Source organism: Aethalodelphis obliquidens, unplaced genomic scaffold (genome assembly GCF_003676395.1).
Source record: "Aethalodelphis obliquidens isolate GAN/ISIS:26980383/991018 unplaced genomic scaffold, ASM367639v1 scaffold90, whole genome shotgun sequence".
NCBI lineage: Eukaryota > Metazoa > Chordata > Mammalia > Artiodactyla > Delphinidae > Aethalodelphis > Aethalodelphis obliquidens.
In genome coordinates this window covers 392346-419757 of record NW_020838034.1, presented here as the reverse complement: position 1 = coordinate 419757, position 27412 = coordinate 392346, and the positions used below count along the sequence as shown (strand labels likewise).

At 55.7% G+C, this 27412-nt stretch overlaps 4 protein-coding genes across 21 annotated transcripts; all 4 read left to right on the top strand.

Annotated features, from left to right (window-relative positions):
* Nucleotides 1-720: 720 nt before the first annotated feature.
* Nucleotides 721-14735, top strand: S100A3 (S100 calcium binding protein A3). 18 transcript variants are annotated; one of them, XM_027094945.1, is made up of 7 exons: nt 722-1115; nt 3508-3669; nt 4581-4653; nt 11657-11671; nt 13598-13740; nt 14221-14338; nt 14551-14735. In XM_027094945.1, exons 2-7 carry the CDS (start codon nt 3562-3564, stop codon nt 14553-14555), a joined length of 462 nt encoding a protein of 153 aa, XP_026950746.1. In that variant the 5' UTR covers nt 722-1115; nt 3508-3561; the 3' UTR covers nt 14556-14735. The 18 variants fall into 18 exon arrangements, with proteins under 18 accessions (XP_026950742.1, XP_026950746.1, XP_026950741.1 ...); XM_027094940.1 differs by lacking the exon at nt 14551-14735 and adding an exon at nt 1822-1844 and having other exon boundaries at nt 14221-14544; XM_027094944.1 differs by having other exon boundaries at nt 723-1115; nt 14556-14735.
* A 1463-nt stretch (nt 14736-16198) lies between these two features.
* On the top strand, nt 16199-18783 carry LOC113613879 (protein S100-A4). Its single transcript, XM_027094957.1, has 3 exons — nt 16199-16319; nt 17258-17413; nt 18485-18783. The coding sequence occupies exons 2-3, from the start codon at nt 17273-17275 to the stop codon at nt 18647-18649; spliced, it is 306 nt and encodes a 101-aa protein (XP_026950758.1). The 5' UTR covers nt 16199-16319; nt 17258-17272; the 3' UTR covers nt 18650-18783.
* A 2558-nt stretch (nt 18784-21341) lies between these two features.
* Nucleotides 21342-24531, top strand: S100A5 (S100 calcium binding protein A5). The gene is made up of 4 exons (XM_027095044.1): nt 21342-21497; nt 22084-22242; nt 23860-23936; nt 24315-24531. Exons 1-4 carry the CDS (start codon nt 21444-21446, stop codon nt 24394-24396), a joined length of 372 nt encoding a protein of 123 aa, XP_026950845.1. The 5' UTR covers nt 21342-21443; the 3' UTR covers nt 24397-24531.
* A 1061-nt stretch (nt 24532-25592) lies between these two features.
* Nucleotides 25593-26988, top strand: S100A6 (S100 calcium binding protein A6). Its single transcript, XM_027095043.1, has 3 exons — nt 25593-25693; nt 26241-26399; nt 26765-26988. Exons 2-3 carry the CDS (start codon nt 26262-26264, stop codon nt 26897-26899), a joined length of 273 nt encoding a protein of 90 aa, XP_026950844.1. The 5' UTR covers nt 25593-25693; nt 26241-26261; the 3' UTR covers nt 26900-26988.
* The last annotated feature ends 424 nt before the right edge of the window (nt 26989-27412 follow it).

Genomic DNA, 27412 nt, shown 5'->3' with positions numbered 1-27412 from the left:
TTAGGAGATATGCAGGGGAGGTTGGAATGCAGGTGGGGGTCACAGCCTGAAGCACTTCACTGCCAGCAAGAGCCATGGGGACACCACTGCAGTTTCTGAGCAGAAGTGGCGTCTGTTGAAGTCCTCAGTTAAAATGGACGAACTGCTGTAAAAAGCAATGCATTGCACCCCAGTGGTCTTTAACCTCAGGGTGAACAACTTTTATTCCGGGCTCGGCCTGAAGTAGGTTTTGATGGGGAAGAGCAGTAGCATGAGGGGTCCAAGTGCCTTGGGGAGGAGGGACACTGGGTGGTTTGCAAGGTGTAGGAGAGGATGCTGGGGGCCCCAAGGCCTGACTTCATGTACGCCGCTCAGGTTGCCTCCAAGTCCCACAGTGGCCTGCAGGAAGACAGCAGCCTGGCTTGATGTCTGACCCACTGTGGGTGCTCAGTCTGAGCTTCTCTGTGGTATCATGATCCAAAACTCCCTGGGTGGGCCTGATGCGGAGTGTCTGTGCCAGTGCTCTCTCCTCCCAAGCTGGGTTGGGATTTCTGCCTACTGCCCTGGGACTGTGGCTGCCCTGGCCCTTGGAGAGGAGGGCGGTGCCGCTGACTCATTGCCTGGGCATCTGGGCCTGGAACCACGGGTGAGTCACCTAGGACTAGCGGTGCTGGGGGAGGGGAAATAAGCTGGTGGACATCTGGAAGGGGGAGGGGAGCTGGTCCCACAGGAAGTGCGGTGCCGGGACTGGATTGGGGCAGTAGGCGATGGGGGCCTGGGAAGGGGCAGCGTGAAGCCAGCTCTTCTCTGAAAGCCCCTTCCCTGGGCTGGGTCCTGAAAGGCCTCAGTGTTTGCCTTTCTCTGGAGAGGGGCCTGGAGGAGTGGGGTGAGGGAGGCTGTGGCCTCACCCAGGCCTGGCCACCGGGCTTGGGGAGCTGTCCGGCCCCTCGTCACCTGCCCACGTCGCAATCTGCAGGAGGCCCGAGTTTTCTCCTCTCCCTTCAACCCTCCTGGGGCGTCCTTACACACCACAGACCGCTGCTCACCCCAGCTGACTATAACAGAGCCATCTCCACCTCTCACTGCCTTCCTGCCTCCTGCCAGAACCCCCTCCTACCCAAAGGGGGCCTTTCCAGGTATGTTCTGGTGCCGGCTATTAAAAGTAAGTTTGGGGACTTCCCTGGTGGTCCAGTGGCTAAGACTCCGTGCTCCTAATGCAGGGGGCCCACGTTCGATCTCTGGTCAGGGAACTAGATCCCGTGTGCGGCAACTAAGACCCGGTGCAGCCAAATAAATAAATAAATGAGTATTAAACCAAAACAGTGACTTTGTCTCCCTCATTCCCTGAGGTGACCCCTGCCCTCTTCTTCCTGATGACCCCCCAGCTGCCTCCTGGCTTCTCCAGCGCACATACACAGGCCTGTGCAGTCCCAGCGGGCACCTGCAGCCACTGACACGCCAGTGAGCTGTGACTCGCAGGCGTGTGTTATGAGAACAAGGCCTGGCCTGAGTCACCAGGCCCTACAAACAGGGGCTGTCTCCCCTGCTCTGGGCCCAGGCTACCCCTTCCCCATGACACCTCCCACTCCCCTCTGTGGCGTGGGTGGGGCTGGGGAAGGGGCTGCCCTTGGCCGGCCTAGAGCTCTCCCAGAGCTGAGCTGGCCAACTGGCGGTGCCCCTGGCAGTCTCTGGGATGGACGGGGCTGGGAGTGGCAGGAGGCCAGGCTTTGGCAGGATCAGGTTAGGGCAGGTTTGGTCTTCTTAAAGTACAATGTTGGGGGCCAGTGGGGCTGACGTATAAATCCCCACTCTGGGCACCTGGCCCTTTGCTTTCCTTCCCAGGTGTCTCTCTGCTGTCAGGTCTGGTGAGTACCTCTGTCCTGCTGAGGGCTGGGTGGGGTCGACCCCCATGGGTCTCTACCTTTGTCCCTTGGTCTTTTTATTTTTTTAATTTTTATTTATTTATTTATTTTTTTGTGGTACGTGGGCCTCTCACTGTTGTGGCCTCTCCCGTTGCGGAGCACAGGCTCCGGACGCGCAGGCTCAGCGGCCACGGCTCACGGGCCCAGCCGCTCCGCAGCATGTGGGATCTTCCCAGACCGGGGCACGAACCTGCGTCCCCTGCATCGGCAGGCGGACTCTCAGCCACTGCGCCACCAGGGAAGCCCTGTCTGTTTTTTTAAATTAATTTTTATTGGAGCGTAGTTGATTTACAATGTTGTGCTACTTTGTGCCGTCTGTCCCTTTGTCTTGATCTCTGTCTGCTGCTGGCTCCCTTGGTGGAAGAGGCCTGGGGCCTCTGTGGGTCTCTGCATCTGGGGGGGTCCCCCTGTGAAGTGTCAGACCGAGGCCTCTTCCGCGTTCCTCTGTGGTGTTTAGGGGTTACTCTGAGGCTCTCTCTTGGATCTCGCAGTCCGGCTGTCAGTCTAGAGGCACTTCTTGGGGCTTTAGGCCCAGGAGTACGAAGCCTGCATGGGGCGGGTGAGGGTGGGATGGGCGCTTTAAGGAGGCGCCTGGGTTTGTTTGGGTTTTGTTTTTGTTGTTTTGCAAAGTCCTGGATTCCAGCAGGACTGAGGAACAAAAGCCAGGGATCTGGAGCATGCAGGCTGGGTTCCTGCCCACTGCTTCTTCCTGTCTTCTCCTACCTCCCGAAGGCAGGGCTGGCAGGATGGGCCCCGGGGCTCTTCTCGCTTCTGGTGCCAGCTCCTCTGGCCTCACCCTGGGACCCGCTTAACCCTCCTGGGGTGGTGTGACCATTCTCAGAGGCAGAGCCTTGGAAAAGATGACCTCCGAGGTCTGTCCTTGGTCTTAGGTTCTGCCCTGATCCCAGGGTGCTGGGCTTTTAATTTCTTTAATTCCAGTCCCAATAGGACTCTTCCTGGTGGGGAGGGTGTTCGGTTGCCTCCACCCTACCCATGCCCTGTCTGCATAGAGCCAGCACCCCTGCTCAGGGGCCTCCTGTATGAGGCGACACACATTCCCTACCTGGTGAGAGCCCCTAGTCTGAGGGAGGATATGAGCCCACCCAAGGGAGCTTCCAGTTAGATGGGAGAGCGACACCCTCTGGCAGAGGAAGGAATTGACTCCTCAGGGAACCTCGTACCCCTGGGCCGTAGCCATGGCCACTGCCAGAGCCCAGCGAGCCCCACTGACTACCCCATGTAGATGCCCGTCTCTGCAGCGCTGGCACAGAGCCCACTGGCCTGTGGAGGGAGCTGCACAGAGAGGATCCCAAATGGGACTCTGGCTACCCTGCCATTTCCTTTCCACAGATGCTCAAAGAGGGGAGCCCTGCACTCAGGGGTGGGCCCCAAGTGTGATGGGAGGAGACATGAGGCCCTTCCAAGTACAGAGGAAGGTCTAGCATCTGCCTGCAGTGTGAGTTGGAGGTATGGCCCCTGCCCAGGGAGCCATAGGCCGAGCGGGAGATGCAGCCCTGTTTGCCCATTCAGAGAGGGGCTTGGAGAGGCAGTTTGGGGCAGAAGTGGGTCCTGCAGGCTGGGCTGAGGTGTCTCCATTACTTGCCAGCCCTGCAGCCCCAGATCTAAGATGTCCAGTCCTCTGGAGTAGGCACTGGCTGTGATGGTCACCACCTTCCACAAGTACTCTGGCCAAGAGGGTGACAAGTTCAAGCTGAGTAAGGGGGAGATGAAGAAACTTCTGCACAAGGAGCTGCCCAGCTTTGTGGGGGTGAGTGGGGCCGGCCTGGGACGGGGAGGGTCCTGGTGTGTGCGTGCAGGGGCACAGGTTGAATCTCTTCTCCCTTCCTCGAGGGTGCCTGCTGACACAGACACCAGGGTGGGATCGAGCCCTCCACGGCCTCACTGGAGTGAGAGTTGAGGCCCGTGTGTGAATGTGTGTGTGAGTGCTCTATTGCTGGCTCTTCCCCGCAGCTTTCCAGAGAATGGGTGTGCTGTCAGAGCCCAGAGAGGGGGAGAGACCGGCTCAAGATTACACAGCTCTCATGTGTGATCTCTCTCTCTCTCTCTCTCTCTTTCATTTTCCATATTTATATGCCAAACTAAGAAGGTGTGTAGGGAGAGAAAAGCCCAGCTAAGACACGCACCCTGAGATATTTTGCAGAGAAATGCCGTCAACTCTCAACTTGCCCCTCGCCCTTCCCTTGCCGACTCCTGGATAATCCCAAAGTCAGGTCTCAGGCTTTGAACGTATGAGGCATGTCCTTCTTTCTTTAAAAAAATTGTTTTGGTCACACTTTTCTACTTTGGTTTCATTTTGTCTGGTATAAAAAAGAGTCCGTCATTTTTGAATTCACTTTTCTGGTGATGGGGAGTGGTGGTGGCTTCAGAAAGCTTTAGTTTCCTCCTCAGCAAACTGGGGGTAATGCCCACCTTGCTGGGCTCCTGTGGGGAGTAGAGCTGATCCTGTGCCTAGGGAATGCCTGGCATGCTCCCCACTCCCAGCAGGGAGCACCGGAGACCCCCACTGATACACTTCTCTCTGTCCTCACTCACCGGGCCTCCTAGTGGCTCCCAGGGGCTCCCTGCCCACCACATACCTGGCTGCCCAGTGTGGAGGGAGAGCTGGGCTCTGACCCGTGAGAACAGCCTGGTGATAACCCCCTTGTCTCTCACTTTTAGAAGAAGGTGGATGAGGAGGGACTGAAGAGGATGATGGGTGATCTGGATAAGACCAGGAGGTGCACTTCCAGGGGTATGCTCTCTCCCTCGCCCTCGACACTATCATGTGCAACGACTTCTTCCAGGGCTCCCCAGCACAGTCCTGATGTAGAGCTCGTGGTTCCCTCCATGGGTTTCTTGGGGCCAGGAGGACTCTCTACCTTTTTTAGTTTTATACTCAGTAAACTCTTTTGCTTGTTGACAATATTTTAATTGCTCAGTGATGCCCTGTCACCTGGCTGGCTCAAAGACTCAAAGCTTCTTTCTTTTTTCTTTCTTTTTTTTTTTTTTTGCGGTACGTGGGCCTCTCACTGTTGTGGCCTCTCCCGTTGTGGAGCACAGGCTCCAGACGCACAGGCTCATGGGCCCAGCCACTCCGCAGCATGTGGGATCTTCCCGGACCGGGGCACGAACCCGTGTCCCCTGCATCGGCAGGCAGACTCTCAACCACTGTGCCACCAGGGAAGCCCCTCAAAGCTTCTTTTGTTTTGAGCTGTCTCTATCCCTTTCAGTCCAAGATGATATAATGCCTTTAAAAATGTTGTGGGCTTCCTGTGTATCAACTTATAATTCACTTAATTAGACAAAAAAACATATCTACAAATTTCTTTGAGACTGGCCCTCTGTACCTTAGAGGTAGAGAGCTGTTAGAAAATGCCCTTATGATTCTTAAAGGCCCTCTTGCCTGAAAGAGACACACTGCTAAAATTATTAGAAGCCTTATTGGTGTTTTTTTTTGTTTGTTTGTTTTTGGCTGCGTTGGGTCTTTGTTGTTGTGCATGGGCTTTCTCTAGTTGTGGCAAGTGCGGGCTACTCTTCGTTGTGGTTCACGGGCTTACTCATTGCAGTGGCTTCCCTTGTTGCGTAGCACGGGCTCTAGGCATGCGGCCTTCAGTAATTGCAGCACACGGGCTCAATAGTTGCGACGCATGAGCTGTAGGGCGTGCGGGCTCAGTAGTTGTAGTGCACAGGTTTAGTTGCTCCGCGGCATGTGGGATCTTCCCAGACCAGGGATTGAACCTGTGTCCCCCTGAATTGGCAAGCAGATTCTTAACCACTGCGCCACCAGGGAAGTCCCTAGAAGCTGTGTTGTCTATCTGAGATCTGAGAATTGCCCTTTACTCTTTTTGAAGTTTCCATGGAAGATCTCATCTTTGACTTTATCTTACCCCTGAGGCCCTTTTTGTTGGCAGGGCCATGGATTTGATCTTTGCCCTGAGCCATTTATTACTTTGAGAGCCATTTATTACTTTGAGAGCCATTTGCTGCCTGGAAAGACTGTCCTGGGCCCTCTATATTTCCTCTAAATTCCACTCAGAATTGAAGAGTTCCTTCTTTAGTTCATCTCTTTCTTCTCATATTTTACCATAGGCAGCCAGAAGAAGCCAATTGGCATTTTCAGTATTCTGTCCAAAAATCTCCTTAGCCCATCCATGCGTTCATTATGAAATCTTTCTATTTTCCACGTTACCATGGATAATAGTGTTTCCAGACATTCCACCACTACATAATAGGGGTTGCCTTTTCTTCAGTCTCCAGTAACAATTTCCTCACTGCCCTTCAAATTATTACTAGTAATCTTCTTGAGATCCTTCTACCTTTCACCCATGGCTTTGTCCCAAAGCCAGTAACACCTGCTTTAGGTTTTTGTAATAGAAGCCTCTTTCTCTTTCAGGTCTTTGATGAAAGATTCATGGAGCCAACTCATGCTGATTTTCTAAGCTTTTCCTACCACTTCCTCTATCACTACACCTAGGTTTCCATTTGATCTGCATCCCAAGATACATCAGGGGACAATTTGACTAAATATTTTGTCATTTCATAACAAACGTCCTTGACTTTCAGCCTGCACATATTGGGTCCTCATATCTCACTGTCTTCCCTCCTCCACTTGGTCAATTCCACATTTTATTTTATTTTATTTTATTTTTCTCGATACGCAGGCCTCCCACTGCTGTGACCTCTCCCGTTGCGGAGAACAGGCTCTGGACGCGCAGGCTCAGCGGCCATGGCTCACGGGCCCAGCCGCTCCGCGGCATGTGGGATCTTCCCGGACTGGGGCACGAACCCGTGTCCCCTGCATCGGCAGGCGGACTCTCAACCACTGCGCCACCAGGGAAGCCCCCAATTCCACATTTTAGATTCTTCTGTTTGAGGACTCCGCTTTATGAATTTATTAAGCTTTGAGTTGCAGATCACCTGACTAACAGTGGCTTTAATTGTCTTACATAACAAGACATCTGAGACAGGCAGTTCAGGGTTAATTCAAGGTTGGTTCAGGGGCCCAGAGATGTCATATGACACCTATTTTTTTGCTCTGTAATCTACAGCATGTATGCCTTTTCCCTCATGCATGTTGCTTCATGACCACAAGATGGCTGCTCTACCTCCAGGTCTCACTGTCCATGTTCCAGGCTAAGAGACAGAGGAAGTATAGGGTGCAGAAAGCTTTTTCTCAAGAGACTTTGCCTTTTTATTATACAAGAAATACTCTCTCCAAAGATTTCTACTTACGTCTCTTTGGCCTTAACTATGTAATATGGCTGTGACCAAGTATTTTTAGCTGGGCATGTTGACACTTTGAAAGAAAAGAAAAAAGGTTTTAATAATAAGGAAAGGGGGAATGGATAGCAGACAGGCAATAGACAATATTTTTCTGAATTGTTTTCTTACTTCCCTGGGAAGCTCTGATGCTTGGGAACTGCTTACAGAGTAGCTCAGAAAAGAGCTCCCCAAAGACAGAAAGGAGTGAGAAGGTTCTGGGACACACTGCTTATTCTCACTGTTCCAACTGCATGTCTGGGGCTGATGAGGCAAGGCTGGGCAGGCCCTAGCAATGAAAAGAGAGAGGCCCACTTTCCTAATATCCTATAGGAAAAGGAGCCGGTGAATATAGGTCAGGGACTCATCATAATGGTAATTAACATTTCCACAGCAGTTCCCAAAGCTTCTTTCACGCTCACTGTCACTTCAGCCTCATGGTAACCCCCAACAGGGCTATCATTAGGCCCTTTTTACGGATAAGGAAACCCAGATGAAGCAGCATCTGCCATTCAGGGAGCATTCCCTCCGGCCAGGCTCTCTGCTAGGCCTGTTCTAGCATCATCTCATTGAATCCTCACAGCACTTGGATGAGGGATGTGTTATTAGTTTCTGCATTTCACAGAGGAGGAAATAGGGGCTGGGAGAGGTTAAATGAGTAGTGTTGGGACTCGACCCAGGTTGTAAGAAAGGGCCTCACCCCTCTGGGACACGGGGGTGGCAGCTTGGGCCTTCCTCCCCTTCCTCCAAAGCCTTGGAGATGAAGGGGACCTGGCTGGGCAGAGTCCAGACGCTCTTGGTGTCTCAATCCTGAATCCACGGGGAAGTGGGTCCACTTGCTAGTGATTGCGCGACTGTAGTCTGTTTGCTCACAGGGGATCCCGGCTTCCGCAGGGGCTCAGTTCCAGGTTCTGGGGCTGTTCTGGCTGGTGGATACTGGCATGGGCTGGCTGCCTCTGGAGCTTTCCCCGGCTGGCTAAGCACCCGATGGGACTAATTTCGTTCTGTATATTTGACAGACTAACACACATGTGACGTTCTTAGCTGGTCTCAGTAATCTTCCCTCATCCTGCCCCTTCCTGCAAATCTTCCTGCTGAGACAGAGACGAGGAGGGTCCAGAAAATGGTGCTGTTCAAAGGCCCGCTGGCCGGATTCTCTCTCACTTCCTCCTGGAACTGCGGCAGGGAGGAGAGCCTCAGGGATCCATATGTCACCTCCCATAGTGTCCTACTGTCACTTTGCTCTTTGTTCTTTTGGGTCTATTCCTGCAATCTGTTGACCCTCCAAGAAAAGAGAGACGGAAGGCAAGGGTGGATTCTGAGGCAGGGGAGTGACTGAAATAGGGCTCCCCATGCTCCCATCTTTACTCCCCTCTAACTCAGTGCTCCCATCCGGGAAATGGGCAGTCAGGCATTGATTTGGTCCTCAAAAGACCAAGGAGAGCCTGTAGGTCTAAGCCCCACAGGCTCTCCTTGATCCCAGTTCAGATCCTCTCCCCACCCCCATCCCCTAATTCTGTAGCAAAGACCTCCCTGGCTCCAGCCTCAGTAATCAAATACCCCCTCCCACCCTCTCCCTACCTTGGGCTCAGATGATGAGAAAGGAGATGAATCAGTGTGACGAGGTTCATTGACCCCCATGGGGCTATGAGATTGGGGTGGTGTCACCCTGTCCCTCGAGTCCAGGTCCTTTTGGCACAAGCACATGAACGTCCAGACGCTCTAAGACACTTCATCTTATTTCTCCCTGAGGTGCAGAACCAGACACTGACTTTCATGGCTCAAGGTGGTTTCCCAGAGGCTTTTGTAAGGTGATGGCGGTGATAGTGGGGGACAGAGGCAGGGAGAGAGGACGGGAGAGAGAGGGACAGTCCTGCCGGGTCAGAGAGCATCTGCTCCCACCCTCCCTCCCTCATGCTGCTCCTGTTGGGGAGAGACCCTTACCTTCCACTTGGGGCACGCTTCTCTGTAGTCAGCTCTCCATCTGCAGTGGAGCAGCACGAGTGAGAGACCAAGGATGTTGAGCTCCACTCCCAGGTAGAGAATCAAGTGGACAGTGTGGACAGCAGAGGGTGGGAAAGGAAGAGGATGCTCCCTGTCTGGGCCTCGGAGGGGAGGCATTTGGGGGATTCAGGGTAGATGCTGGCGAAGAGCTCCCAGCAGGGCAGGAAGATTCCAATCCCTGTAAGAACAACTTGGGAAAGCAAGATAAGAAAGGCTGCAGCTCTGCCTCTAGCCTGTGGGGATGCAGAAGGCTGGACAAAATGACCTGGGGGTTAGGCGGGGGAGGAGGCTTGGTTCTCTCCCTGCTGCCCCCATCGAGGGGACTTAGCCTGTGGCTGTTGAGTTAGACTGCGAGACCTCTGCCCTGACACTGTCCACCAGCAAGTGATACAAAGCACTTTCACATCAGAGTCTCAGGGTAGGAATCTTCCAAATCCATTTTGGAGGCAAAAAATTAAGGCCCAAACAAGGTAAAGGACATGCTCGGGGTGGAGGCAAGAGGGTGGTGGATCTTGGAGTGAGGGTCCAGTAAGGGTTCTTCCCACGACGGTCCTCCAGCCCCAAAGCGCCTGCACTCAGACCTCTCCGTCCACCCATCCGCCCCTCAGCTGTTGCCTCCCTGGGGGAGCTCCTGCCTTCCCTGCTCCCCACCTCAGTCGGAGCCTCTCCCAGTGGCAAACAAAAGTGAGGCATCCCAGAGGGGCGTGGCCAGGCTTCGAAACAGGAAAGGCCGGGGGATAAGGACTCAGGCTGGGAACAGGCTGCCCAGCCCTTCCCTGACCATGCATATAAAGTACCCCAGGCCCCACCACCATTTTTCCCCCTTAGCCCTGCTTATTGTTCTTCCTAGCATTTAGGTCGCTGACCTATCATACATTTATTTACTTGTTACTGTCTGTTGTGTGCATTAGATGGTCCTCTCTACAGAGCTCGGCTTTTGTCTGTTTTGTTTATGGCTGTACCTCCAATGCTTAGGACAGGCACCTCTAAATCTTCACATGAAAAATGAATGGCTCTCACCCTGCCACAAATTAGTTGTGTGACTTGGGCAAGTTACCTACCTCTCAGTTAACATTTATGCCCTTACCATGTGCCAGCACTATTTATCTATGAGCTTTGTACATAGAAAGCCCTTTAAGCCTCACGGCAATCCTAGGAACTGATGACCATTATTCTCCTTGGTCATTGGCAGGTGAGGAAAATGAGGCCCAGAGAGGTGAAGTGACCTGCTTAAGGGAGGTGGCTGTTGGCAGAGATGGGATGTCACAGGTGGGAACAAGGGATTGACCTAGAACTGAATGAATTGCTGGTCCACTCTGGCCTCTGCTTCTGTCCCCTACTCCCCATAATTCCTTGCCTAGAAAACAGGGTTAATCACAGCCCTCCCTTCCCTGCACCCCCCCCGCACTGTTCGCTCCCGTCACCCAGAGGGGCTGAGTCTTCGGGGAGGTGATGGCACAGTTGAGGTTCGGGGGCAGGGGGCCTGGGAAGAGGCCAAGGTGTCATGAGCTCTCTGGCTGCCCCACAAGTATTAGGGCTTCTTCAGAGGCCTGGGGGTTGACTCCTCTTCCCCTTCCCACACTCTTCTGGTCTTGGGTTCCCTTTCTGTGAAGTGGGGAGGGGTCTCTCAGGCCCAGGGATGAGGGCGGGAGAAGTGATACGAAGAGATTTCCGTTTCTGGCAACATGGTGGTCTGTGCCAGCTCCGGCTAAAAAGAAAACAAAAAGTGCTGGATAGAATAAAAACATCTTTTTCAAAGCGTTGACGAGCTCACAAGGCATTAAGGAATGGGATCAAAATCTTAGCGAAAGCAGACTCCAAGAGAGTGGGGCCCTGGGGCCCCTCATGCCCTGAGGGCATCCGCCAAACTGAGCCAAAGCGACCTTTGGCTTTGACAGAGTGTGGAGTGAGGAGGGACTTGCTTGAGGAGGGGAGGCAAGGGGGACACCCCACATAACGCTGAGACCCCAAAGGGCTACACGCTTAAGCCAAAAACCAGAGGAAATCTACCCCCACCCCACGGGAGTGCAGGGAACTTGGCCTTGGTGCTGAATGGAGCCACGGAGGACAGGAAACAGGCCTTAGGAGCTCAAGCTCCAGGCCACCCTGGTGTGAGTCTGAACTAGGGGAGGAGGAGGGGCACCAGGAGAACACAGCCGAGACTTCTGGAAGCACCCCTAGGAGCAGCACACCTTCCTCCCGGGCCTCAAAGACATCCTACGGGTGACCTTCCCAGGGAAGCAAGCCGTTCTCTGCCCAAAGCATCCAAGGACCATCGATCTGGAGATCAGTCAGCGAGGGTGTCTCACAGGCTCAGAGCTCTCACCGTAAATGAGGGGGCTTAACCAGGGGCACGCCAAGATCCCCTCTGGCAGAGGGATTCTCCGGGGGTGAGGCGAAAGTGTGTCCCCACTTTGTCTTCTTCTGGGGTGCCTTTTCAGGGTGAAGACATAGGGGATGGCTGTGATGAATGACCTGTCTTCTCTAACCAGGCTGGAAGGAGATGGGTAGGAGGCTGTGCCCGGATCCCAGCTCTGGGGGAGGGCAGAGGGAAAATGACGAGGTGGTGGTGTCTGCAGCCCAGACGGGGCCTTTGATGGGTGCATGGCAAGGTGGGCGGGTGGGGTCTGTAATATGGGTTGCCAGGGAAGGAGGCAGGGGAGCCCCTGGGGCATCCTCAGCTTGACCTACTTGGGCCCCCCATAACTGCTCCCTTCCTTCCTCGGGAGGCTACACATAGGGATGCCCTGTCTCTAGGCTCCTCCAGCTGAAACGCCAACACCTGTGGTGAGTGTCGGCTGCTTAGGTCCTGTCCTGGGTGTCCGGCAGCTCCAGGTCTGTCTCCTGGCCCAGGGTCTGGGCTTTTGGGGGCAGAGGGATGACCACAGCAGGGACTGATGAGGTGAAGGAAGTCAGATACGATGGGTTCAGGGGTTCCCTTGTACAGTGAGGGGCTGGGGGGAACCTGGGTTTGGGGGGTGTGCAGAGCTGAGGTCTGGCGGAGGGGTCGGGGCAATGGGCTTAGAACGCTGCTGTTGCCCTCAGTCAGCTCCCCCTTCGCCCACACCTTCCATTCCTGCCAACGTGTTGAGATGGGCCAGGGCTGTGGGGAAGAGAGGATTCCCTCCAGTCTCCAGGCACCGAGCTTCTGACAAAGCAACAGTGGTGGCGCCAGGCAGGCTGGCAGGAGCCCAGAAGGGCAGCTCGGCCCCTCTGAGGTTCCCTATTCCCTGCGATCACGGCCCTTTCCTCTCCTGGGAACCCGGAACCCTACTCCAATCCTGGGCTGTCACAAAGCGTTAGACCCCAGGCAGCACTTAACCCCATTCTTCTTCCGTCTCAACCCTGACCATCTACAGGGCCTGGCAGAGAGTAAATCATTAGGGAGAGGGCCTTGGCCCAGGCTGCCTCGTGCTGCAGGACTCCTGTCCCCTGGGGGCACCAGGAGTGAGTCACTGGGCTCACATGGAAACAACACATGCCTTCCTGGCTGCCTTAGGATTTTTCCAGGCTGGAGGCATCTCCCAGAAGGGCGGTGGGAGGGGCCCGTGGAATGGGGGTGAGTGAGCAATTCTGGGAAGTGCTTCCCCTCTAAGAGAATGGGGTACCCCTCTGCAGAGCCTTCTGTCTCAAGAGCCCCAGAGGTCAGGGGGATGGCCTCAGGGAGAGCAGATTACAGATTGGTACATACCTGAGCTCGCTGTCTCCAGAGACCAACTGGTTCAGGTCCCTGACTAGGCCTGTGAGGGGGAAGTAACCCTATTTTACAGATCGGGCACCTGAGACCCAGACAGGGTAAATGGCTCATCTTCTGCTGCACAGCTAGTCAGAGGCATAGAGCGTCGCGGCAGATTTTCCTTTGGTTGCAGCTTCCCTGAGTTCAGCGCAGGAGGGATGGTGATGGGGTCGTGGTGAGGCGGTGGAGGTTCTTCTGAGACCTGACTCTCCCTGAGAAGGTCCAGCTTCACCAAGGGCCTGAGGCTGGGAGCATGGGGCAAGGGTGCTCCCTTGTGCAGGATCTCTGGGGTCCTGAGGGCGATGAGGCTTCTAGGGCCAGGGGGCTGTGCCTCAGAGGGTGCTACAGAGCTGGACTGGGCGTCAGATGAGAAAAGCTGGAGAGAATCAGGGAGTCCTCAGGGACCCCCAGTGTGCGGGGTGCAGGTAAAGGGTGGGCACCTCTCCCTGAGGAGTTTGCAGTGAGGTTGGGCAAATGAGGCCTCTGTCCAGAAATAGGGGGGCAGTCGGGAAATAAATGAGGAGGGGCTGGTGTAGTCAGGGAGGGCTGCTCAGAGGAGGGGGAGCTTGTGGGGTGGGAAGGCTGCAGGGGATTAAGTCAGGTCTGGGTGCATTCCCTGGGACGCATGGAGGGCAAAGTTGAGGGAGGGTCTGACTCGGCCTCTGCCGTGAGTCACACCCTTGTTCTTCTGTGACAGTAACGATGGCGCCTCTGGAGCAGGCCGTGGCTGCTATTGTGTGCACCTTCCAGGAATATTCAGGGCCCTGTTGGAGACAAGTAAAACTCTGCCAGGCAGAGCTCAAGGAACTGCTAGAGAAGGAGCTGCCCACCTGGACCCCGGTGAGCACCTGGGGTGAGTCCCCATGGGAAGCACTGCTCGGATTCCGCAAAGAGACACCTGGAGATGAGCTCTGAGCATTGGACAGCAAGGGGGTGGAAGCTAGACTGTGGGGAGGGGATGCTGGGAGGGAGACGGGCACAGCAGGAATCTCAGTTTCCTCATCCGCAAAGTGGGAGGATGAACATGTCAAGGGCTGCCTGGCCTGGCTGTTGGGAGGACTGAGCGAGGGCTCTGTGAAGAACCCCTGACACAGGGTTGGCACTCAGTAGCAAGTAGTAGGTGCTCTGTAAATGATCTGAGAGAGAGGATTTGGGAGGGAGATTGACACCGGTGAATGGTCAGAACAGGGAGGCCGAGGTTGGCCCCCAGAGGGGTGTGGGTTGGGATGGCTGGGACCCCACAGGAGGGGAGGGAGGGAAGCGGGATGTGCGCACCAGGCTGTTCTGCACTTCTCACCCTGCCATCCCCGCCCTGCACAGACAGAGCTTCGGGAGTGTGACCACAATAAGTTCATGAGTGTCCTGGACACCAGCAAGGATCGCGAGGTGGACTTTGTGGAGTACACGTGCTTGCTTGCCTGCCCCTGCGCCTGCTGCCGTGAGTACTTCAAGAACTGCGCCCTGGGCCCCCGCTGCTCCCAGTAATGGGCGGGGCTGCCATCGGAGGGTAGGGGTCTGGGTCTGCTCCGGACCTGCTCCATCTCTGCCCTGAGGTCATCCCGGGCATGTCAGCTCTCCCCCCTCCTTTGTCCCCTCCCTCTAGAATCTCCCAGGTTTGCCCCGGGTATGTTAACCCCTTTTACCCACGAGTCTAGGAGACATGAGGTGACCTTCCCCGGGACCACAGCCAGTGACCTGTAGAACAGCCAGCTGCTGACTCCCCACTGTGGCCCATGATGGACGAAGGCTGTCAAGGCCCAGCAGAGTGTGTGAGGGAAGGAGACCACGGTGGGAAAGGGCCTATTTTGCTCCTAATAAAGAACTGGCATCCCTTGGCTCGGTTTGGTTCTTCTGAGAGGACAGCCGGGGCCTGGGAACAGAGTCCCGCTGAGGCTTCACTCCCCTCTGGCCTTTTCCACTGGAGGACAGGAGGCTAAGGGCACTTTCAGACCTTGCGGAAATGAAATGGTCTTAACGTCCTGCAGGAGGGGGTGGGGTCAACACGGGAACAATGTCCATGGGAGGCTGGTGTGTGTGGGGGTCTCTCTCTCTCTCTCTCTCTCTCTGGGGTGTCTCTGAAGGAGAAGCTCCCTTGGGGACTTCCCTGGTGGTCCAGCGGTTAAGACTCCGCACCCCCAATGCAGGGGCCCTAGGTTTGATCCCTGGTCAGGGAGCTAGATCCCGCGTGCCGCAGCTAAGACCCGGCACAGCCTAAATAAATAAATAAGTAAATAAATATTGTTTTTTAAAAAAAGAAGCTCCCTTGGGCTGTCTAGGAGGGTGAGAGGGTACGGAACTCAGTCCACTGGACAGGATGTTCTGAGGGGAGGGGAGGGCCGTAGTGGAGGGGGTGGGTCTGTTCCCTGCCTGGGGCTGTGGGAGCCCAGAGTGCAGTACTAATAGGATTAGGGCGTCTGAGGTCCAATTAGGGTGTTTCTCCCTGATGTAGGGGGTGCCCTACATTGGAGGGGGAAGGGGAGACCTGCAGGCCGACCCCCTCCCTGAAGCCACAGCCACCTGAGGGGCTTCACATCCCCTCTCCTGAACCTCTCTCAATCCCTGAGTTCATACCCTGCCCTGAGAGGTTCCCCTGACCCCTGCCTCCCCCATTCTGTGCTGTATCACCTCTAACTTTCCACCGCAACCTGCCCTCTTCATTCCTGATGCCCATCCTAACTCTAAATCCCCCTCCTGACACCCTCCTCTTTCCCATGTGCTCGTGGTCCCGTCAGTCGATCCCTGAGACCCGAGGCCTGACGCCCCCTCCCCATTCCATCACTCCGTCATCCAGGTCCTTTCTCCACAGATGTGTCTGTGGGGGTCCCGACGCCTCCTTTGGGTGTTAGCCTGTTCCCCCTCCCAGACCCCCCAGCTCCTGTCCTGGGCCTCACTCAGCATGGTAGAAAGCCCCCTTGGGAGGGGAGAAGGGCAGTGTGAGCTGTCCCCAGCACTGAACCTGGGGTCCCCTCCCTGCGTTCCAGGGCAACCCCATTCCAGGACCACCTCCCACCTGTCACCCCCCACCCCTTAATCCCCTTTCCTTTATGCCGGCTGCCTAGTGGGACCACTCCCTCCCTGTCCCTCATGCCCCAGGCACAGCCTGCCCTTCCCGCAGCTCCCTAAAACTCAATCTGAGCTGCGCACACCCACCCACTGAGGCCCCTGCCTGTGCCCACTGGGGCTCTCCCATTGTCCATGTGTGCGTGCCCACAGCAGGAAGCTGGGTTTCCAGGCTGGCTGGTGGAGGGACCCGTAGCCGTTACCACGTCGGCCCAGGATAGGAGGGCTGTCTCCCGCTCTTCTCCATCCCCCGACATGGGCAGGGCCTGGCCAGGGGTATAAATAGGTCAGACTGCAGGGCTTCCCCCACTCTTCCTCTCTCTCCAACTCTCTCTCTTCGGCGCTTCTCTCTTGCCCTGGTGAGTTGCGGTCGCATGGCTGGCACGCAAGTGGTGTGCAAGGGGTGTCAGGCCGAGGCTGGGGCAGGAGAAGGGGAGGCTGGTGGGGGCCAGATGTGCTAAGTGGGTCCAGATGTGAGATTCCAGTGTGGAGGCTCTGGGGAGGGATGTGTGTGTGTGCACGTGCACATGTGTGTGTATGCAAGAGAGAAAAAACAAAAAGTGTGCAGGTGGCTGAGGGGAGCTATCGGAGCCGTCCTGTGGTTCTGGGGCTTGCACGCGTTGTTGCTGTAGTATGTTTTGGGGTGCGTGTGACTGGGGGGTATGCATGTTGGCTTGTGTTTGCTGGGTTGCCCTAGCCTGGGCGTGCACACTCACGGGGTGTAGGAAGCACAGTGAAGGCAGAGGGCGACGGCGGGCTTTTGTCTGGTTGTGTCCTAGGAGGCTCTGCCCTGCACGCAGCAGCCTGACCCAAGGGAGGGTGGCGTCCCCATCCCTCCTGCATCTGTGCCCCTGCCACCTCACCCTGCGCCTCCCCACGCTAGGCGCTAGGCCACTGGTTTTTTCCGCTACAGGGCCCTGGGCAGGCTGCCAGCAGCCTCGCCCAGCCCAACGACCCAGCCCAACGCTTGGAGGGAGAAGAATGGGCTGGGGTGGGGCTGCTGTAGACTGAGCGTGGGAGTGAATGGACCGCGTGAGGGGTGAAGAAAGCGCTCTTCTGGAGCTGGCTGTCCAAAACGCAGAGCCTGTGCCCTGGGCCCTGCAGGGGTTCGCTGCCCCAAGCACGGATTTCCCATTGTGCACGCCCATCCGCCAGGAGCCAAGCCCCACTTATTGGGCTGCCTCTATGGTGGGAGCACCAAGTGCTCCCTGAGGGATGGGATTGGGGTGGGCATTCTGAATACATAGCCGGGGGTGGGGTGGGGAAAATTAGGGTGTCTCTGTGACCCTGCCCCCAGATCCTGACTGCCGGCATGGCGTGCCCCCTGGAGAAGGCCCTCGATGTGATGGTGTCCACCTTCCACAAGTACTCAGGCAAGGAGGGTGACAAGTTCAAGCTCAACAAGTCTGAGCTGAAGGAGCTGTTGACCCGGGAGCTGCCCAGCTTCTTGGGGGTGAGTGATACAGCCTGGGAGGCACCTGTTTTCTGCGAAGCATTAGCTACAGCTGGCATCTATAGCTGTCGATCAGCCATCTTGCTGAGACGGGCAAGTCGGGGCAGAGAGCTTGCTCTGATTGCCTGGGGTGGAAGCACAGTGAGTACCCACTGCTCACTTCCTGGCTCTCTGCAGAAAGATGGCTGAGAACAAGCCGGTAGGCTACGGGTCAGACTCTGCCAGGTGTTTGCACAACTTAACTGGAGGTAAACTGAAGCTCAGAGAGGCCACGTAACTTCCCAAGGTAGTCCGTGTGTAAAGCCGAGATCCGTGAGCCAGGGCGTTCCGACGCTTGCCATCACTACAGCAATGAACAATTTTTTTTTTTACGATTGTATGAAAATTGTGTGTCTTCTTTTTTTTTTAAAAATTGAAGTATAGTTAATTTACAATGTTGTGTTAGTTTCAGGTGTACAGCAAAGTGATTCAGTTATATATACACATATATATTTTTTCAGATTCTTTTCCATTACAGGTTATTACAATATATTGAACATAGTTCCCTATGTTATACAGTGAATCCTTGTTGCTTATCTATTTTATATATAGTAGTGTGTATCTGTTAATCCCATACTCCTAATTTATCCCCCCAACCCCAAACCATTTTTGAGTTTCTATTTGGCTTGTGGATGTGAAGACACAGTTATGGAGACCCTCATACACCTACAGACTCCCCCTGAGCGATCACAGATGCCATCCATATCAACCTTTGTGTAGTTTATACATTGCTTTCATGACCATTGTCTAACTGGATTCTTAAAATGACCTTGGCAGAAGATGCTGTGGTCCCCTTTATCCACTTGTACCCAGGTACTCAAGACTTCTTTGTCTGAGGGGTGGCCTTCCTCCAGCCCTAGCCTAGCCCCCAGGGCTAGAGGTCCAAAGCTGGGCCCCCCAAGGAGTGGCTAAGCCTTCTTGGGCTCCCATCTGGAGGTGCAAACCTGGTCTAGTCCTAGCTCTGGCCACTCCCACACCCGCCCTGCCCGGCCCCGACTTCTAGTTTCTACCTGCAGCCTCTTCTTCCTGCAGAAAAAGACAGATGAAGCTGCATTCCAGAAGCTGATGAGCAACCTAGACAGCAACAAGGACAACGAGGTGGACTTCCAGGAGTACTGCGTCTTCCTGTCCTGCATCGCCATGATGTGCAACGAGTTCTTTGAAGGCTGCCCCGATAAGCAACCCCGGAAGAAATGAAGTCTCCTCAGATGTGCGGGGTGGGGCCTGCCAGCTGGGGTCTTCCCTGTTGGCGGTGGGCACAGCGCCTCACACTGGCTCCTCCAGATGTGAGCACGATACTAAACAAGTTCAATAAAGATTCTTGAAAGCTATGAGGCTGATGGTCTGAGAGACTCTGGGGGCGCTGGGAGTTGAGCTGTGGTTTTGTGGCAAGTGGAGAGCAGACCAGAGAAGGTGGGAGATGGATGTGGGTGACTGTGCACATGTGTGGGGGACAGAGTTGACTGTGGATGGAGCGGAAGGCAGGGAAAGGGACCCCCAGAGGCTTGGAACGGTAGGATCTTAGCCAGGGCACTCAACCATCCCACCTCCCCAACATTGCCTCTGGCAGGACCTCTGAGTGAGGCTGGGAAGGGATCGAAGATCACATCTGCTCCTGGTTGGGGTCCGGAATGGAGTGTGGGTGCCCTGGGGGTGGTGGGGGAAGGGCTGAGTCATGGGGAGGAAGTAGTGAGGCCAGAGTGGGATGGGGAGGAAGGCTCAGTCCTGACATTTACGGCCCAGGTGCTGCCTGCCACCCCTTCCAGTGCCCTGGCTTCAAAGCCCAGGGATGGATGAATCCTACCATTCCACAGTCAGATCAGGGAGGTGATGTGGAGGAAGAGAAACCACAGTATGAGAATATCATCCTTCCCTAACTCCCATCTCTGTCCCAGGGGCCCTAGGATGGGATTCATTACCAGTTAGCAGTCATGCTCCAACAGAGGAGGACAAAGGATCTTGGGAGGGATGAGGGAAGGATAGTGGCTGGGGTGGGAGGGAGGGAGGTGGTGGGAGGTGACCATAGTTTTGGAGACAAAATTCCAGGCATAGGAATCCGATAAATGAAGCTGAGATTTTTTTTCCCCCCAGAAAATATCAGGCATGGTATTAGTTCTCCTTAGGTTGAAGCCAACAGTTCTAGCCTGCAGTGAGTGGGATTGTGGTTAGTTTCCAGATCATGCCTGGGTGGTACAGGGATCTTCAAGGAAGAGGTGAGTAGAGGGCAGGTCCAGAGGCAGGGAATGTCTGGTTCCCTTGACTTTTCTAGCTTTCCCCTTTCCTTCTCATCACATTGTGTTTTTGTCTCAAGTTTCAGAGGAGTGGGGTAGGTGACTCAGATGTTCCCTCAGAGTGTGACTATAGAGACTTGGGTAGAATTTTGATCCAGGAAAGAGTTTGCCACTTCCCCCTTCTCCCTTCCCCCAGCCCCAGTCTGCCCATCTTCCATGGAGTGCCCTTCCCTGGGCCTCCTCCTGCATCACTCCCTACTTCTGAAACTCCTGTTGCTTAGTGACCAGTCCCTGCTGCCTCTCTACCTTGGCAGCTGGGGGTGGGAGTGGAGTGGGGGGCAGCGGGGACCACCCAGGCAGGCTAGGGTGGGGCTGCAGCAGCAATAGATGCTAAGCCCCTAACTCCATTCTGTTCTCATACTTGGACTGGTTGGTGGTAGAACAATGTCTGAGTCTCTCCTAGGATACAAGCAACTCTCCCTGATCCCCACCCTGGTCATTTCTGCACCCTGAACCAGTTCCCCACAGTCCACAGCCTCTACCCCATCACCCAGCCCTACCCTTCCCTGATCTCTGCCTCAGTCCCTGATTCTCAGTTCTCCACTCCAAGAGTCTCTGACAATTCTTTCCCATGGTGATGAGTGAGGTTTAGAAGAAATCATTCATTGAAAAGCCTTTTAAAAATCTTAGGCTCCGTACTTGCTGATGACCTTGACTATGCCCTTGGCAGGAAACATCTTCCCCCACTGACTCCCATCTTGAGAAGTCTGTTCTGCTTTTGGAGTGGGTGGGAGGGCCCCAATGTGGAGAGTGGCCTAGGGTATGGGTGGACACCCTGCATTTGTCCTGTACCTCCTGAATAGCCTTTCCAGGAAGCCTGGCTGTTGACCCATCAGATGGTGAGTTCTGGTTTTTGGTTGGGAAGACAAAGCTTCCAGGACTGAAGACGTGTGTGCCGTGGTAAACTCAGTGTGCCCACCCCCCGTCCCATCCTTGTTTGGAAATAAGGAAGGTGAGATTGGCAGAGGGGGTTTCTCCCCACCTGTGTCCCAGGAGGCTCTGACCTGGGCCTCCTTGTCTCCGGCCCCTTCTTATTGGCCCTCTCTCTTCCCTGGTTCTCTGGGGACTGGAGCAAGGGAATTAAAGTCAGAGACCAGTGGGAGGGAGCCTGCTTCTGCTGCGTGAGTTCTCTGGCTCTCTCCTTCCTTGGAGTCCTTCCTGCTCATTTATATGGTGGGGCAAGCTGGGCGATGAGGCCACAGGGTGACTAGCTCTGGTGACCTCCGCCAAGGAAGGCCGGGCCCGATGAGTGGGCACGTGTTTGGAGAGAAGAGGGCAGAGTATTTGGAATCGTGGCCCTGGGGGTGGAGGTGGGGATCAGAACCAGCCAGGATGCTGCTGCAGATGCCCAGAGGCCTCGCCTTCCACTGTGGTCCTGGTTGAGTCTCCTGGCAGTGGGGAGAGGCTGAGGGTTTGGGGTGGTAAGAGATGAATTTCAGGTCCAGTTCAAGAATCGTCAGGTGGGCTTTGGTCTGTAGGTAAGAGGCAGCAGCTTCTTCCTCCTTTCCTTGCTCCGGACTCAACACAGATTTACCTGTAGCCCCCAGGTTCTTGGGTGTTGGCTCCTTCCTGCCTAAGAGGGAAGTGGTTTCCAAGCTGAGTCACAAGAGCTCCAGCTGCTTCTTCTCTTGGGCGGGTGTGGCTGTGCTGATGGACTGGGGGGCCCCATTCAGACCCAACCTCTGGATCCAGCTCTCAGAATGACCCTGGAGGTTTCAATAGGCCCACCCCCTTCACTGCCTCGTGGCTGGTCTGTATGTACCGTTCTCTGGGCCAGAGGCTGGTGACCCGCTGGACAAGTCCTGGCACCCCTCCCCGACTTCCTGTTGAGATCTTACCTTCCAGTTCTAGCCCCAGCCTCCTCCAACCCCTGGACTCTCTCTTTGCCCTGTCCCCCACTTCTATAATGGGACACGCCCTGATATTAGGTGATTCAGGGACCCGGGCCAAGGAGGGTGACTTGGGTGAGGACGGCCTCTGGAAAATGAGTGCCCAAGATGGACCGGGCAGGGAGAAAATCCTGACCCTTCACTGGCCCCACCATCTGTCACCAGTTCTTCTTCTGGGGAGGCCATCCTGTCACCCCTCTGTCCCTAGACCCCTTTTTCAACATCTCCTAAGCGGAAGAGTGTGCGGTGTCCTTCCGGCCTGGTCAGTCTCACTGCTCCTTGGTTCTCACTACAACCTGTCCTGAGACATTGGGGTCCACTTGGTAGATTTCGATCTCATCGTGGGTTCCAGTAGCTGGTCCTTGAGGGAGAGGCTTGGAGGTGGGCTAGTGTTGGGGGGAAGCAGAAGGTCCAGCTTCCTGGGCAATGGGATCTTTTCCTTTCCCTTCAGCCCCCAGAACTGCACACCATGCTGGAGACGTCTTTGGAGAAGGCCCTGACCACTGTGGTCACCACTTTCCATAAATATTCAGGGAGAGAGGGCAGCAAACTGACTCTGAGTAGGAAGGAGCTGAAGGAACTGATCGAGAAAGACCTGTGTCTTGGTGAGGTAGGTGTCGGTCCCTCCCCTGCACCCCAGAGTCCCAGTGCTCCGTGCTCCGTGGGCACCGTGGGGGAGGGGACGGAAAAAAAGAGGAAGCACTGATGCCACCCCCGAGGGCTTCCCAGCATGAGGTGGGAGGCCCAGCGTGAGGGGATACACACTTACCCGCAGGGTACACTAGTCTCAGCAAGGACAGGATGGCCAAAGGGTACAGACAGAGACCCAAGGAAGAGGGTGAACATCTTGGGCCACGCCTGGGGATGAGTCAGGTCTCACTGGGAATGGAGACGGGCAGTGTCTGGAGGGTGGACCTCAGCGTGCACGAAGGTTTAGAGAAGGAGATCAAGGAAACTTCCATGTTGAGGCGCGGCTCTCACAGCTGTGGAGGCTGTGCAAGGGATGGAGTGGGGGTGGGCGAGGTGATTCAGGGGTCCAGGTCAGCTGTGCACAGCTCAAGGGCAGGGCCCCGGCCTGGCTCTCCTCCATGTACCCGGCACGTCTGGGGCTCTCAGCTGGTGCTGACACGGGAACCAAAAGGATCCTTCTACTAGTTTGTGAACACAGTTTGGAAGGGGGAAGAACAGATTCTTACCAGATGGAGATGGTGGGAGGGAAGCAACTGACAAAGGGAAAGGCCTATAAAGTAGTCATTATGTTATTATTACAGTTAAAAAATAAATTGAGGCTCAGATATGTGATATAACTTGTCTGAGGACACCCAGCTAGTGAGAGGCTGGAATTCCAGCCCGGGCCCATGTATCAACCTCCCTCGTTCCTTTAAAATCGGCCTGTGGGCCTCTCCTGTCGCATCTTGAACCCTAGTGGGCCTCCCCAGAGAGAAGCTCCACCTAGTGTGTCCCTGTGGACAGGGGACCAAAGCAGGCGTGGGTGTCACCAGGCCTCCCCTCTGGCCTTCCTGCCAAGCTCTCTGCATTCTGGAGTTAATGAGGACAGAGGGAGGGGCCATGGGTCCAGCAGGGTTAACTACAAGGGGACAGAGGCCCTGGGGAGGGCCTGGCTATAACAGGAGCCCAGACTGGGGACAAGGGTGACGTCACAGAGACGCTGTTTCCATCTCTATGTCCCGAAGTCCTGTCTCCTGTGGAAAAGTTGGAGGTGAGGGCAGTGAAGGGGAGAGGGCAGGATGTGTCTGTATTTTCTTCCTGTTCCCCCTGAGGGTGCTGTCTCCATCCTCTTGGTGGAGCTGGGCCGGTTGGGCAGGGGACCAGACAAGGAAGAGGACTGGGTGCCAGGCACTCGCTCCATGCAGCTGTCCTGCAGGGGCGGGATAAGGCTTGGATCTCACTTAGTACCACACAGTCACCAAGCCGTCTCTATTAGGTGTTGTACGAAATCTAGCTTATTATTTCTCTGGGCGGTAGAAAGTGTCGAGGGGAAGGGGGCTGCCCTAGCCTTCCTCTTGTAATTTATTCCGATTCAGGAGTCAGGTCACTGAGCTCTGCCTGGTGGCACCCTGTGCTGGGTGTGGCCTGGGGGGAGACTCTGGGGGTTGAGATGCTCTGCTGCTGACTCACCTGGGGATCAGCCTGAGGCTGCCTTCCCAGGGGTCAGGGCAGGGCTGGGAGGGGTGGCTGACCTGTCTCTCTACCTGGGCCCTCGAAGAAGATGAAGGAGAGCAGCATCGATGACCTGATGAAGAGCTTGGACAAGAACAGCGACCAGGAGATCGACTTCAAGGAGTACTCGGGGACTTCCCTGGTGGCGCAGTGGTTAAGAATCCACCTGCCAATGCAGGGGACACGGGTTTGAACCATGGTCCTGGAAGATCCCACATGCCGCGGAGCAACTAAGCCTGGGCGCCACAACTACTGAGCCTGCGCTCTAGAGTCCACGAGCCACAACTACTGAGCCGTGTGCCACAACTACTGAAGCCCGCGTGCCTAGAGCCTGTGCTCTGCAACAAGAGAAGCCACCACAATGAGAAGCCCGCGCACCGCAATGAAGAGTAGCCCCCACTCGCCGCAACTAGAGAAAGCCTGTGCGCAGCAATGAAGACCCATCGCAGCCAAAAATAAATAAATGAATAAACAAATTTATTAAAAAAACCAACAAAAAAGCAAACAAAAAAAGGAGTACTCGGTGTTCCCGACCACGCTGTGCGTGGCCTACAACGACTTCTTCCTGGCGGACAACCAATGACTGGGCCCTGGCCCCTGACCCCTGCAGCTCCTCTCACAGACCCTCCGTGGCCCCTTGCCTTCCTCTCCCTCCCAGATGGACCCTGCTTCAGCCTTCCCTTCCAGCAGAGGAAATAAAGGTTTTTGATTCCAGGTGTCCAGGGCTGGTTTGGAACATTCTTGTCCACCTTGGCTGGGGGTGGGGTGGGAGCAGGCAGAGCTTCTCCTTAAGTGGGTGGGCAGCCTCTGGGTGTTCACGTTCTGGGTTTCCACCCCACTTCCTGTTCTTCAGTGCAGACGTGACTAATCTTATCCAGGCTTAGTTTGGCCCTCCAGGAAAATGAGGAAGTGGGGCCAGGCTTTTGCTTGCCTCCAGGGAATGCTGCAAATATGCAGAGAAAGCTAAGGGGGAAAGTGCTCTGAGAGTGAGGACACTGGGGGTGGCTGGGATGCGGTCCCTGAGGGCAGTGGTGGACAGGCCACTCTGACTTGCCACCAGCTCACAGGAGGCCCCCACTGAGGACACTGGTAAGAAGGGGGAGTCTGGCCTTGAACTCCACACCGGCCCCCTTTCCTTCTCCTCCGTTTCCCCCCCAGCAACAAGCCCTACCATCATCTCTGGGATCCAGGGCTTTCTGCTCTCCCCACCTCCCTCCCCGTATCAAAATCCTTTCTTGGGAGAGGATCTGACAGACTTTGCATTGGAGGGTAAATCACTAATGACACTTACAGGGCTTGACTCTGGTGTGTGTGTGCACTTTAATGGGCAAGAGGCTGCGGGTGCAATTCAGGTGGGGGGATGGGGGAAGGGATCGAGGGTGGTGGTATTTTTCCCTGGGGGGATGTGTGTTCTAGGTGTCCTTTAAATCGTATCCTGTAGACCACTGGCTGCTCCCCGTCCTTCATCTAGGGTTCGCCCCCGTTTCCCCCGGCGCCGGGGAGCGGCACCCTTCTCCCCGCCCTTCCCCCCCCCCCCCCCCCCCCCACACACACACACTCTGACACTGCCCGGCTCTCCGCCTCCTCCTCTTGTCACATCGCGACGGGGGGCAAACTGAGTTTTGGAGATTAGGTGGGAGCTCGAGGTCACTGGGCTGGCCGCGATCTCCCCTCGGCGCCCCCGCCCCGCGGAGCCCCGAACAGCCCAGGGGCAGGAGGCGTGGAAAGTTTTGGGGCGAGGATGTTGTGTAAAGGGCGGGCAGGGTGGGGCGCGGGCGGGCAGTGGGCGGCCGGCCTCCCGGAAGCGCCGCTATAAGGCTGGCGGGCTGGCCACACGGCCATCCCCCTCGGCCGCTCCTTCTCGCTTCGCTGCAGCCGCGGTGAGTCCTCGCTAGGCAGGGCAGCCCCCGTCCTTCGGGGCCAGCCCGCCCCGGGTTAGTCCGCCCGCATCCAGACTGGGGCCGGCAGGGAGAGGCGGGAGCGGCCGGGCCGGCCCCGGGCTAAGGCACAGTGGGGTGGCTCCCCACTGTGGCCCTTCTGGGGTTGGGAGAGTGAGTCCCAGGGTGTGTCCGTGCCGCAGTGTGTGGTCCTGTGAGGCTGTGTGTGTGTAGGGCTGGGTGTGCAGCCTCCACCCTGACTCACAACATATTCCCCAACTTTTCTTGGAACCCCTGGAAGACAGTTCTCCGCTGTGGTTCTATTTGTTCCTTAGAATTCTTGAACAACCTCTGCTCTGGTCCTCTGTAGGGCACTCACCTCTTGGCCTTAGACTCTGCCCTCTCCCTCCTCTACAAGCCCTGGGCTGTCTCCTGATGTCACCTGACACTTAGTGGTTTGGCACGGGTAGTCAAAGGGAGTTGGGGGGGGGGTGTGGGTGAGTGAGAAGGCCCTGCTGCCCAGGGCACTGAGCAGCCTCTCTGCCCTCAGCTCTGAGCCCAGCCTTCAGCCATGGCGTGCCCCCTGGATCAGGCTATTGGCCTCCTGGTGACCATCTTCCACAAGTACTCCAGTCAGGAAGGTGACAAGAACACCCTGAGCAAGAGTGAACTGAAGGAGCTGATCCAGAAGGAGCTCACCATTGGCGCGGTGAGTGAACCCCCCCAGGCCCCCTCTCCCCACCTCTCGCCCTTTAGAAGCAGGATTCGGAGAGGGTGAGGTGCCAGGTGCATGGCTCAGGCTTACCCACATTCTGGGGCCCTAGACCATGTGCCTAACTGGACCACTGGTCCACACCCCTGAGGGGCTGGGGAAACTGGTAGCCTGGTATTCACTCCTCCTGAGTGAGGAACAGAGGAGAAGTAAAGCCAAGTGAACCCAAAGTGGGCTTGGATCTTTGGTGACAAGTGAGCACAGAGCCATTTGTATGAGAGGGGGCTGCCTGGGAGGGGGAAAGGCAGAGAACCCAAGGTCTCAAAACCATTGAGTCTGGATTTCCCATTCTAACACGTTAGAAGCTGCAGGATGCTGAAATTGCAAAGCTGATGGACGACCTGGACCGGAACAAGGACCAGGTGGTGAACTTCCAAGAATATGTCACCTTCCTGGGGGCCTTGGCCATGATCTACAATGACATCCTCCGGGGCTGAAAATAAATTGGGAAGGTGGAGACACCCTCTAGCTGGCCTGTCTAGTGGTGGGTAATTGTACAATAAATTTTTTTTTTTGGTTAACTCTATCCCTGTGTCCTGGCTTCCCAGTGATTTCCGTTTCCTCCTCTGCCTGGTGCTACATGGCCACCAGAGGGTTTTCTCACAGTTACCTCTGGGAGTGACTCAGTGACTCACCAGGCCAGGGGAGCTGGTGGGAGGGTCCACAAAACAGCGGATGCACCCTAACAAAGGGGTTGTGAGCTCATTAAGTTGCCTTTGTGTGAATTAGAAAAAGATGCCCACTCTGGGTGAAGCCATCTTAAGGAAAGGCTCAAGTGGTCCCCCGTGAAAGGGGTTCTGAGATGGGCTTGGAGAAGGAAATGGTGCTTGAGCCAGGATGTGATGAGTCCAGAGTGTGGCAGAGATAGTCCTATCAGGATCTCTGAAGACAAAGACGTGTTTTTCCTCTGGGCGTGGTGAGAGGGGAAGGGCCAGAAGGGCCTTGGGTCG

Bases quoted from the DNA above. Each gene is read 5' to 3' on its own strand.
- S100A3 (XM_027094939.1), top strand. From the start codon at position 3,562: ATGGTCACCACCTTCCACAAGTACTCTGGCCAAGAGGGTGACAAGTTC. The intron at 3,670-4,580 runs GTGAGTGGGGCC...TCTCACTTTTAG, and splicing joins AGCTGCCCAGCTTTGTGGGG to AAGAAGGTGGATGAGGAGGG. The intron at 13,741-14,220 runs GTGAGCACCTGG...CGCCCTGCACAG, and splicing joins AGCTGCCCACCTGGACCCCG to ACAGAGCTTCGGGAGTGTGA.
- LOC113613879 (XM_027094957.1), top strand. From the start codon at position 17,273: ATGGCGTGCCCCCTGGAGAAGGCCCTCGATGTGATGGTGTCCACCTTC. The intron at 17,414-18,484 runs GTGAGTGATACA...TTCTTCCTGCAG, and splicing joins AGCTGCCCAGCTTCTTGGGG to AAAAAGACAGATGAAGCTGC.
- S100A5 (XM_027095044.1), top strand. From the start codon at position 21,444: ATGACCCTGGAGGTTTCAATAGGCCCACCCCCTTCACTGCCTCGTGGC. The intron at 21,498-22,083 runs GTATGTACCGTT...CTTTCCCTTCAG, and splicing joins CACTGCCTCGTGGCTGGTCT to CCCCCAGAACTGCACACCAT. The intron at 22,243-23,859 runs GTAGGTGTCGGT...GGGCCCTCGAAG, and splicing joins AAGACCTGTGTCTTGGTGAG to AAGATGAAGGAGAGCAGCAT.
- S100A6 (XM_027095043.1), top strand. From the start codon at position 26,262: ATGGCGTGCCCCCTGGATCAGGCTATTGGCCTCCTGGTGACCATCTTC. The intron at 26,400-26,764 runs GTGAGTGAACCC...CTAACACGTTAG, and splicing joins AGGAGCTCACCATTGGCGCG to AAGCTGCAGGATGCTGAAAT.